The following is a 12,310-nucleotide window of genomic DNA, read 5'->3' as shown; positions in this document are numbered from 1 at the left end:
GAGTCAGGTGGGGTGCGGTTAACATGAAATTGGTCACCCTTTCTCTGCCGTGGATTTGGTTCACTCAATCAATACGTGCTGACTTGCACATCAGCCATGTGTACTATCCCATTTTATGCTCCTTTCTCTAAAGACATGAAAACAACAGCATTATTTTGGAATGCAGTATGGCCTAGTGGAAAGAGAAGGGCTTTGGGAGTCCCAGCCTGGGCCGGAGTTCCAGCCCCACCTCTTGGTAACTGAGATGGAGACTGGGCAGGCTAGGAAATGGTGGAGCCTGGCTGCCATCCTCCAGGTGCTGGTGGTGCCTGCCCTATAAGGTTGCAGTGAGCCGTAGTGTTCATTGGTGTAAAGCTTACAGAATGATGCCACATTCTAGGAAATGGTGGAGCCTGGCTGCCATCCTCCAGGTGCTGGTGGTGCCTGTCCTATAAGGTTGCAGTGAGCCGTAGTGTTCATTGGTGTAAAGCTTACAGAATGATGCCACATTCTCTTCCCTTTCAGGATGATGTCCCAGGTCCTGGGTTCTACAACGTCATCCACCAGTCTCCAGTGTTCAACAGTGTCTCATTGTCCAAGAAAGGAACATGCACTTTTCCCTCCATGGTGAGAGCCCCTGGTCTTGAGTAAGGGTGTTAACTGGTCAGTAATTGCCTTCATTCTTTGCCTAATTGTATATTGGACATCTGGTCCCTTCTCTCCAAAGGCTCATGGTTCTAATTAGGAGAGTAACCACCTTCTCAAATTTCATGCAGGTAAATTGGACCCCGTGTCTTTGAGTAATATTTTCCCACTGTCACATATTGCCCGGGTAGGAAGAGAAGCTAGAGGGATATTTAGAACCTGATCATCTAAAACCTATTTTGTCATCATCGAGTGTTCTGAGCAAGTGTTTTCCTGAGATTTTTAGGCATACCAGAAAAAATGTTACTCTTACACATCCTGCCCTAATATGATTTTTACACCACTTAATCTAATTGGGTTATTCAAATTATTGAGAAATCTGATGGGACCAAAAAAGAAAGCAGCCAATGGGCCTGAAATTGAGTCATCCCCTGCCCCCATCCCTCGTCTTTGTGAGATGTGGGACTTTATCTTTGTTGAGGCCTCTCACAATCAAAGAGCCACATGAAGTGCTTGGGCAGACTTGGGCAAGGATAGTGTTTTTCTTAAAAATATTTATTAATTGGCAAGAAAAATAGATATAGTAAGGGGAAGGAGTCAAACTAGGGTAAGGCTTGCTGAGGTAGAAAAGTGAGAAAAAAAGCAAACCCAGACTTTAACATTAACAAAACAGATATGCCTTTTTGTCCCTTTAACAGTTATAATAATCTATTGCACAGCTGTATTATGATGCCTGACATTGGAATTGTTTTTTTTAAAAAAACCACACAAAGGGACCATTTAAGACACACCGAATGCAACCACTTCTCATTGGAATTTGAGTTTGGCAGAGTTGAATACTCAAGGAGCAAACCAGCTTTGGAGTTAACTCCCACTGCCAAAGTTGAGGCTGCACCTGCCCCCAGTGAGTTCACAGAACAACCACGCCTCTACCTATTTTTCTGCCCCCGGCCCTGCTGAGAAAGATACTTAAAAGCAGTTGGCAAAAGAAGTGGCGTCTCACGACGTCTTGGCACAGGAGACAAGCCTTAGGACCTAATCCTGACTCAGCTGTGGATTCTTGATGTGACCTCAAGCACGTCACCCTTCTGTGTCCTAGTTGCCTCATAAAAGCAGAGACTCCCCAGAGGCGCTGGGCAAATTAATGAACATTGCAGTGAGTGAATCTCTTTGAAACTGCGAAGCATTATAAACATGCTAAATATTATGATTGTTACCACCTGAGTCACAAACAATACTTCCTGCAACACCTAGCTTTTCTCTCCGAGAACCTCTTTGCTAACTAGTGGCACTGCCCATTCCTTCTGGGTGCCAAAATGGGACTGAATTAGAGCACACAATCAATTCCCTACTAGGCTTCACATGCAGTAACTTTCCAAATGACAAGGCTGGGCTGTCTGGAGAAGGGACCCAAGGGAAGATCGGAGTATTATAGAATCTCATCTGCCCTTTCAGGTCTTTAAAAAAATTCAGAATGATACCCAAAAGAAGGAAGACAGTGAATTGCTCAGGCTCCCTCTTCTCCTTTTGATGGATATGGGACTTTGAATTTAGGTTTCTAAACACTGCAGTTCCTGTGTTCTTGGGCAGGGGCTTTCCGTGGTTGATGGAGATCTGTCAGGAGATACCCACATCTGACCTAGTTCCTTTCTGCACTGGATGAGAATTTCGTATCTCCACCCCTCTTTAGTGACTTTCACATTTCGCGCCACCTCCATTTCCAGATCCCAAGACTTTGAGGGAATTAAAAGTAGCCCTCATCAGAGAAAGATCAGAATCACCAGGAGGAGTGTGATTATGGGGGAGGCTGACCAGAAAACTCTGTGGGTCTATAAATTTTAGAAACTTCCTGATGACTGTTGGAACACCTACACCCAGCCTTTTGAGAGGACCTGTCATCTCTCTAAGTTCAAATGATGTAAAGAGCTTCATTAACATATTCCGAAATTTTCATTAACATTAACATTGCTCCAAAATTTTTCACAGGACTGACTAGGAAGTTAAATGAGGCAGGTGGGCGGAAACTTTGATGGCCTTTTCATATTTGTATGGTGGCAGGAGTGGTTCTGGAAAAGTATGTTCTGGAAAGGTGTTCATAAATGCTAGCATGTGACCAGACTGGAGACCACAAGCCTGGCAAGTAAACCAAGAGGTAGATGTATAGTGTTGCTGAGTGAGTGTTAGCTACACTCTGAGACTAATTCTTTTATAATACTTTATGGAACTTTGCCTCTACTGGGAATTTTTTAGGACAATGTTTTCCACAATGTATGTTAATAGGTGTTCTAAACCAAAGACTATTCTGTGATCAAATAAGTTTGCTGTTACTCCAGGGCCATGCCTCAACCCATTCCTCTTTAGAATGGGCTGTCCGGTCCCTACAACACCGTGGAGGCAGAGTGCCTGGGTGAGGATGTCGGTGCCACCACTTACCTAGCTGAGGCAGTTCAGTTTCCTCACCTGTAAAGTGGGGATCATCATAATTCCACTACCCAGGATTGTCATGAGGATTACATGCAACCACACATGGAAAGTACTTGGTTAGCTATTGGCCAAAATACAGAGGCAAAGCGCGTACAAGGCTGCGATGACCTTTCTTTTGGGAATATCAACAAATTCTTAACAATTGAAGGAGGCAGAGCTGGGACTCAAACCCAGGTTAGGCTCTGAACAACTTAGGCTCTAGACGAGAACACTGCTGCATCTGGTATTGCACCCACCTGCATACCACTGGTGGTCCATAAGCAGGTGTTGAAAACCATCACCACCAAGCACAGAGTGGGGGCGGGGGGGCTAACGCCTTCCTTCAGCCTCCCCCACTTTCTAGGCTTGTATAGTTATTGACCCCTATCAAGCAGAGAAAACCCAGGGCAATGTTCTCAAGCTTTTAACCATAAAATAATGGGAAATTTTTTGTTTTATCAGATTCCAATACTTGCCATGCTATCCTAGGGTAAAGTGATGTTATCAGTGAGTTTCTATGGCTTTTGTCCCTGTTCATTTGGCAAACATTCGATTGTGTTTGTTTTTTAAAAAGCTGAAAATAGTTCATCGTGGCTTCCTGAAAGGAGTGGGATCGGTTCTGTTGAAACAACAAAAATATTGTAGGGTTTTATGAAAACAGTAATTTGGTGGGGGGCAGGAGGCATGGGTGGACAGCAAGCTCTGTGGGGCCTTGTGCCCTTAAGATGTTTGAAACAAGCTCGCTGTTTAGGCAGTTCAGATCCTTTACCCTTCAAATCAAGCTGTGAGGTTCTGTTCAGAAGGAAAGCCTCGGCTGGGGGAAGAGAGTCTAAAACTTCCCATCACAGAAATTACCCAACAGGTGGTGAGTCAAGAGTAAGTGGCCTGGAACAGGATTGGGTGGAAATGCGTTTATGGCAAAATTATTTTTGCCACGTCCCAAACAGAAGATGAATAAATTGAGTTAGTTTACAGAAGTGAAAACAGGTCTGAACTAGCATTTTCCAAAAGCAAATTCTCAAAGCCCGAGGTCAGTTTATCATTGCTACCTGCTAGAGTTTCACCTTTTACAAAATGCTTTTAGAGCTGGTGCTGGGCACCATCTTTTTGATATCTGTCCTTCAGAACCCTGAGATTATGTGACAACGCTGATTCCTTTGACTTCCTCCTCACAGCGTGCCCGATTGGACACCATCGTTTCTAAACATCCTGCAGCTAATGCTTACACGATCCCATCAGATTTTATTTCAAAGAAAGACTTCAGTAATTCCTGTTCCAGCATGTTCCAGTTGCCGATCTTCGAGAAAGTTCTCAGATTTGAAACTCCTGCACCAAACCATTACAATGTAAGGACATTGCATATGCTTGCTAGATATATATTGAATGAGTGGTTTACTAAAATAAATGGAAAGGGGAGTCTGGGGAAATAGCATGTTAATGCAGTTGGTAAGCCAGTCTGCATTTGTTCACTCCCGAGGGTACATAGGCAGTGCAAGGCTCTCGTAGAAAATTTGTAGAGCCCAGAGAACAGAGTAGCAACACCGAGGCCAGCTTGCAGCCATGGGAAGACCACTACCCCAAGGAATACTTATTCTGATCACTTCACATAACCTTTCTGGGTCACAATTTTCTCATCTGTTACAATGGGTATATTATTTACCTCTTTCTATCTGCAGGCACTATTCATTTACTTTTTAGGTTCTTATAGGAAAAATAAACTTCTAACTCACCATATCAGGAAACTGGTTTTTTAATAGTAGTACTCTGCCAGTTATGATGCTTTGTATTCACCAAGGCAAAATGGTAAAAGGATAGTTAGGAGATGGATTCAGGAAGGTGTGGTCCAAATCTGCCACTTTCTAACTGCATGGCCTTGGGCAAGTCCCTTAAACTTTTTTGGACTAAGTTGACTGGTCCGCAGAACAGGGATATATGTCCACCTCACCGTGCTAATGCAAATTTTAATTGAGATCATCTACGCTGAGTGCTTAGCATAGCACTAGCGCACACGGCACACAATACACGGAGATCGGTGGGGCCGTCTTTGGGCAAGTCACGTTTTCTCTTGAGCCACAGTTGTAAAATAGAATTAATTATGCTTGTCCTACAGGGTTATTATAAGAAGCAAATGAGACAACAAATGTGAAAGCACTCTGAAATGCCTAAGATATAAATTACAATAAGATGTTAATATTATTATGCCGTATTTCAAATTATTTTGGTCTTAGAATACTTCATTTTCAATTTCCTTTTATAACAGTTATAAGTAATATTTATTTTTCTGACTACAAAGATCCTGTTCACCTTCTATGATTGGTTCAATCAATCATAATGTGCTCAAAGCAATATTAGGGCCTGCTAGGACAGCACCGTCCAATAGAAATATAATGGGAAACACATATGTCATTTAAAAATTTTCAAGTAGCCGCATTTAGAAAGCAAAAAGAAGCAGGGACAGTAAATTTTAATATATTTTATTTAACCCAGTGGATCCAAAATATTATAATTTTGGGCCACCCCATGGCTCACTCGGGAGAGTATGGTGCTGATGACACCAAGGCCACAGGTTCAGATACTATATAGGGATGGCCGGTTAGCTCACTTGGGAGAACATGGGGCTGACAACACCAAGTCAACGGTTAAGATCCCCTTACCGGTCATCTTTAAAACATATATATATAGGGCCGGCCCGGTGGCGCACTGGATAGTGCGCCGCTTGGGAAGCGCGGCGGCGCTCCCGCCCGAGGGTTCAGATCCCACATACAGACCGGTTCCCGCTCACTGGCTGAGCGAGGCGCGGGAGCGACACCGAGGGTTGCGATCCCGTTGCCGGTCCCCAGTCCGGTACGGGGGCAACACTGAGGGTTGCGATCCGTTGCTGGACACGGAAAAAAGACAAAAGACCAAAAAAAAATATATATATATATATATACACATACACACACACACACACATATACATATATATATATATATATATAAATTATTAACTAGATATTTTAGGAAGATTCTTTTCCTCGTACTAAGTCTTCGAAGTTCAGAGTATATTTTATTCATACAGCACATCTTAATTTCAACCAGTCACGTTTCCAAGGTCATTAGCCACATGTGGCCTGTGGCTACTGTACTGGGCAGTTCAGCTCTAGAAAGTCTTCCCCTGGGATAATCAGAAGCCTGAAAATAACAAGGATGATGATGAAGCAGCACTTTTCATGGACTAAGTGCTGGTCTAAGAGTTATGTATTCATCATATTTAATACAACAATCCGTGAAGTGGATTATTTTATTCTCAAATTACAGAAGAGAAAGCTGAGGCTCAGAGAGGTGAAGGGACTTGCCTGAAGTTACTCAGTTTGAAGGCGTCATTTGCACATCAGTGGGCATAGGCGGACGGCCGAGGTGAAACGCTGGGCAATGATCAGAGTCACCCTGTTGTGGCCCTGCCAAGCTTCCCTTCATGGGTCCTGTTGCTGCTCTGTGCCAGGCTGGTGATGGCTCAGATTCCATTGGGGAATCAGACAAGAACTACTAAACAGACAAATGGAATAATTACAAACTGCAGTCAGCTTTGAGGGAGAGAAACAGTTGGAGCCTGAGAGAGAATACATGGGGCACAGGGGTGGCAATACCATGTACTTTAGATTTGATGGTCAGAAGGCTCTGAGGTTGAGACCCAAGGATTGAAGGAAGAGCCAGGGTTGAGGAGAACAGCATGTGCAAAGGTCCTGGGACAGTAGACAGCTTAGCCCACGAGGAGTTGCAAGGTCAAATGGCTAACACAGTGTGAGATAGGAGGAAGAGAAGAGGAGGCCAGATAGATAGTGACTGATTCATCAGGGCCCTAAAGATCAGGGAGCGATTTTGAATTTTGTTCTCTGTGCACTGGGAATACGAGGAGTTGCAAGGTCAAATGGCTAACACAGTGTGAGATAGGAGGAAGAGAAGAGGAGGCCAGATAGATAGTGGCCGATTCATCAGGGCCCTAAAGATCAGGGAGCGATTTTGAATTTTGTTCTCTGTGCACTGGGAAGCCCATGAGGGGCGTGTGAGGTAGGGGGTGGTATGATCTGATATACTTTTTGAAAAAGCTCTCTCCAGCTGTTGTGTGGAAGATGGACTGCAGTGTGCAGTGTGGGTTAAGAGTGGGTTCTGGAAAACCAGTGAGGAGACTGTTATGCTAGCAGGAGAGAGGACAAGGTATGGTCCGAGAAAGTGATAATAAAGGCGCTTGGCCATTGCACTTTTTCCATTCCCGGGAGAGGGCCAGGTTACTTGGGAGTCAAACATAGGCGCTGACGTGGTCAGTGTGACGCCCCTCTCCTTGTCCTCCTTGTTGTAGCTGAAGGCTGTTTCGTGCGTCTGCCTCCTCCACCCGCTGCATGCTCCTTCACCCAGCTGTCTCCAGTGCCCAGCGCAGGTCCTGCGTGCAATAAGCATGTGGTCAATGTTTATGACATCAAAGGAATAACCCCTCCAGTACTACACAGTTGTTAATCCCAAGTCAGAATCTCGTCCTTCTACCAGTATATCAATTTTAGGTGCATGTTTGTTGTTCATTATTGTTTTAATGAGTCTGAAAATAATACGTGCTCATCGTAAAATTTATTCAAGCACTGCAGGAACCCATGAACTAGAAAGCATAAGTCCCTTATAATTCTACTCTCCGAAGCAAACCACTATCAAAGATCAATGTCTTTCATATTCTCTCCTTCCCTCCATCCCTCCCACCAGTGTTAGGATTATGCTGTATGCAGTACATATGCATTTTCTTCTTAACTATATCTTAGATTTTTTTTCCATGACAATGCAGTAAATCTGCTTCATTCTTTTTCAACCTGCTGAATATTTGCCTAGTCTAATGGTGAAATCTTCCAGCGACACACTCAGTGTATACAAAAATGTTCCTCTTTTCAGTTGCTTTTTTGTCTGGGTGAAGAATAAAGCTGAAGTACTGTTTTGTCTACACGAGGCTTTTTCAGACCAGGAGAACAACGGTCGAGTCAAATGGCAGGGACTGGAAAGGCGATAATCCTGTTAGCCACGCTGTGCTTTGAGGTCCGTCACGGCCTTCCTGTGCCTTTGCTGCCCGACCCCCACTCCTAGCTTCAAATCCTTTTCCCTGGTTCTGTGTTATTACCTCTGCTCTGGCAACCTGGCTGCTCTCCCTGTGTCCATTAATTAGCCCGTCTCCATCTGCTCTTTTCGTTCGCCCTCTCTGCATGCAGTCTAGCCATTAGGATCCTGGGAAAAGCTAAATTCCTCCACCTTTGTAAACACAAATCAAAATGCCATCTGCATTTCTTGAGAAACATTTTTTTGACAAAGAAATATCACAGAAAATCAAACCATCCTGGCCTCAGCAAATAGTTTCACTCATTTGGTAAATATTCCCAGCAATCACAGGTATAATTTTTATTGCATCTGTTATCTAATAAGTACTGGAGACTGCAAGCTGGCATTTAAAATATGCATGATTCATGTGTAACAGACGAATGATCTCAGGGTTGATGTTCCCTATTATTTTTAGAGTTCTGAATGCATCAGCCACTCGAATGTATATTGCATGGATCAGCCAAAATGCTTAATTTCTGGTCAGTCCAGGAAAATTGAGATAAGGGAGTGCTTACAGTTCCGATCACAGTCTTAAATGATGTTATTCTCTTGTGTGCCCCAAATTCTGCATTTGTAGAAGGACTGTTTGAACAGCGAGGAATGCACCCAGAGATCAGCGTGAGGTTAGTAGGACCAAATGTCCTGAAAAGAATGAAAAAAATAGAAAAAATAACGAAAATAATTTGCATGTATAGCATCGCACACTTAAAAAAAAAAAAAACTTTTCTATGGATGATTTCTGTTGACCATCCCCCACCCCTGACAGTACTCTACAGCAAGCAGAACAGGGGTTATCTGATCCATTTTACAGATGAGAAAACTCAGGTTCAGAGAAGCTAAGCAGCCTGTGCAGGGTCACACAGCCTGTCCTCAGCAGAGGTGAGCCTGAAAGCAGGTCTTCAGGCTGTGCTTTCTGGGCACTGTCCTCTATACCGTGTTGGGTCACCAGACTTTTGCTGGGGATCTTAAACTCAGACCATTCAAGCTGGGGTGATGATGAAGGCACAGTCAGTGTGACCTTTTCAGCTCATGTCTGTTTATTTTCTGAGAAGGACAGGTTTGAATTTTATTTTTTACCCAAATTTACTGGAATCCGAACCCATGATCTTGGTGTTATAAGGCTGCACTCCAACTCAGCTAACTGACCAGCTCCTATTTTTTTTACCTAAATTTGCTACTTGTCCAGGCACAATGACAAAGACAAAGAAAGGGAAGGCACTGAGCAAATGGCTTATTTTCTCCCCCCAGGCCTCTGTCTCTTGCTGCAAGCAGAGAAACAATGTCTGTGCCCGAGCCGGGTTTATGTCAAAAACCCAAAGAGGATTTTTTGATGTTACTGAAACAGGACCTGCCCCAGGTAAGCAGCTGCCTCGCACTGGCCTTGACCTAATGGTTAATGTCCCAGATTTGGTTTGCAGGGCACCTATTCCTTCATAGGGAGTCTCTTTGGAAGGAGTTTGGTTTTGGGGGAGGAGGAGGAGGAGGCAGGCACTGAATGAAGAGGAAAAGGGTGAAAAGACGAGCAGCTGTCCCCCTCCAGGGGAACAACAGCTAGATCAGGAAATGGTCCCCCTAAGCAGACTTCTTGGCCTCCCCTTGCATGACCAGGCACACCTGCTGTGGGCGGCCAGGTAGGGAAGGAGCTTCTGCTCTCAGAAGTGTGCAAACTGATGTACCTGGGTGCTGTCACAGGCACTGGCCGGGAGGGAGCCAGCGGGTGTGGCGACACATCCTGATCCTTCTGCGCTCTGAGTATTCCTTTTCTCCTATGCCTACAGGCGGCTTCATCATCTAGTCATAAAACCATGGGTAATAGCTCTGTTTACTGAGCACCTGCTCCATGCTCAGTATTTTCATGCAATCCTCACATCTGTCCCCGTAGCTCTGTGAGCTGAGCCTTGTTTTTCAGATGAGGAAATGGAGGCTCAGAGAGTTAAAATGACTTGCCCAATGTCACACGTCCAGTAAATGGCAGACCTAAGCCCAGCGGTGTCTGACTGAGGGGCCCATTTTCCCCTTCATTCCCTTGTGCCTTCTGGAACCTCCAGGATTCGGGAATACACAAGAGCTTGCGTGCAAGAGTTTTCCCTGCTGGGCTTGGGCACCTCTCCTCTGCTCTCAGACTTCCAATTATATCAGATCATCCCAAATGGGTCATGAAGACCGCCCCCCTCCCCACCCCCAAGCCTTGGGCCCCAGAGCTGGAAGAAGAGCAGGGAGGGTTCTCTTCTGCAATCATGCCTCTTGCTGGGGGTGTGGGTAAAACTGCAGCACATGTCAGATTTCAGCAAATCCAGATTAAAGTTGAGAAGATCAGTCTGAAGCTGAATAACAAAACCAGTGCTAATTAGGAGGCTCAGCCCGGGTCAGAGCTCCACTGCCTAGCATCACCCATGTGCAAAGCCCCACCTTGTTTGTTTATACAGTAGAACAAAGCTGGCATCTGGGGCTTGGCCAGAGCACCGCCAGTGTGCCCTGGGATGTAGGCACTCCCACAGCCATCACGTGCAACCTGCTCCCTCCCAGGAGGGTCCTGAGGGGGCCCCACCCCCTTGTAACACAGAGCAGGATGGGGAGAGGTGGATAGTAGCATTTGTTAAATTCCCGCTGTGTGCCAGGGGCTTCACATTCGTTATCTCATTGAATGCTCCCAAACCCCATGGGGCATTTGCTCAGCATGTAATCATGTGTTCCAAAAGTGTGAGCTGCTATTATTTATCCCCATTTTATAAGAAAAAGTGATACACAGACATAGAAAGTAGGTGACCAGCCCAGAGTCCTCCAGCTGGATTTGAATCTAGACCCATTCAGCCCAGGTGGTGGGAACACGAATGCCTTTTCTTCCTTGCTTTTGCTTCTCAATATTTTCTATATTTTGTAATTCATTCATTACTTTAACCTTTTTTTGGTAGATTAGATAGATAGATAGATAGATAGATAGATAGATAGATAGATAGATAGATAGATAATTATTTTCTATATTTTGTAATTCATTCATTACTTTAACCTTTTTTTGGTAGATTAGATAGATAGATAGATAGATAGATAGATAGATAGATAGATACATAGATACATAGATACATAGATACATAGATACATAGATAGATTTATATTTTTATATATATGAGAGAGAAACAGAAAGATGATATAAGATATATACCAATACTGTAAATGCTGCTGATATCTCCCTTTTTAAAACTTAAGCACATACTGGAAACATCTTTCCGTGTTATTAAAAATCCTTCCAGGACATCATTTTTAATGGATGTATAACGTTTTCCATTACATGGTGGTACCGTAAGTCAAGGAACAAATGCTCTCTTGTTGGAAATTTAGGTGGTTCTAAATTGTTTGCAAATACGAATAGAGCAGCAGTGAATGTCCTTGTAGGTAACTATTTGTTTACAATCAAGCTTATTTCCTTATATAAATTGCTTAAAGTGGGATTGCTACTTCTAAAAGTATGTAAAATATTAGGGTTTTTTTGGTACTTGTGAATAAATGCCCTTTAGCACAAGGAGAATTTATCCTTTTTTTTTTTTTTTTCCCTTTTTGTCTTTTTTCTTGACCGGCAACGGATCGCAACCCTCAGTGTCGCACCCATACCGGACCGGGACCGGCTACGGGATCGCAACCCTCGGTGTTGCTCCCGCACCTCGCTCAGCCAGTGAGCGGCCGGTCTGTATATGGGATCCGAACCCTCGGCGGGAGCGCCTCCGCGCTTCCCAAGTGGCACACTGTAGCAGTGCGCCACCGGGCTGGCCCCTATCCTTTTGTTTTTAAAGGTGTATGTTTTCCCTCCTCTTGGCCATCGTTGGAGATGATCATTTCAACAAAATCTTGCTCATATGTGTCCTATTGTTGTTTTCAGTACTTTTGCAATGGAAAAATAAATTTTATTTAAAACAACTAAAATCAACTTTACATGTTTGGAAAATTTGAGATAGTTTTACCACCCACGATGCCATCATTAATATAATTATTTCTACTTTTCTAGATTCCCACCTATTTTTATTCAGATGTGTCCATGAGTACATAGATGTCATCATAGTGTTGTATAGACTTTTAGGCTTTATTTTGCTTTTTTTTTTTTTTTTTTTTTTTTTTTTTCC

General features: G+C 43.8%; 1 protein-coding gene across 1 annotated transcript in view; it reads left to right on the top strand.

Annotated features, from left to right (window-relative positions):
• Positions 1-12,310, top strand: part of STPG1 (sperm-tail PG-rich repeat containing 1) — a 40,456-nt gene that overhangs the window by 14,976 nt on the left and 13,170 nt on the right. The window contains exons 3-5 of the mRNA XM_008574968.1: positions 505-606; positions 4,263-4,433; positions 9,447-9,555. Coding sequence (XP_008573190.1) covers positions 505-606; positions 4,263-4,433; positions 9,447-9,555 — 382 coding nt within the window. The remainder of the gene's footprint in view (positions 1-504; positions 607-4,262; positions 4,434-9,446; positions 9,556-12,310) is intronic.

Source organism: Galeopterus variegatus, unplaced genomic scaffold (genome assembly GCF_000696425.1).
Source record: "Galeopterus variegatus unplaced genomic scaffold, G_variegatus-3.0.2 Scaffold1123, whole genome shotgun sequence".
Classification (NCBI taxonomy): Eukaryota; Metazoa; Chordata; class Mammalia; order Dermoptera; family Cynocephalidae; genus Galeopterus; species Galeopterus variegatus.
The sequence above is the reverse complement of the archived record's forward strand: the minus strand, read 5'-3'. Positions and strand labels throughout refer to the sequence as shown.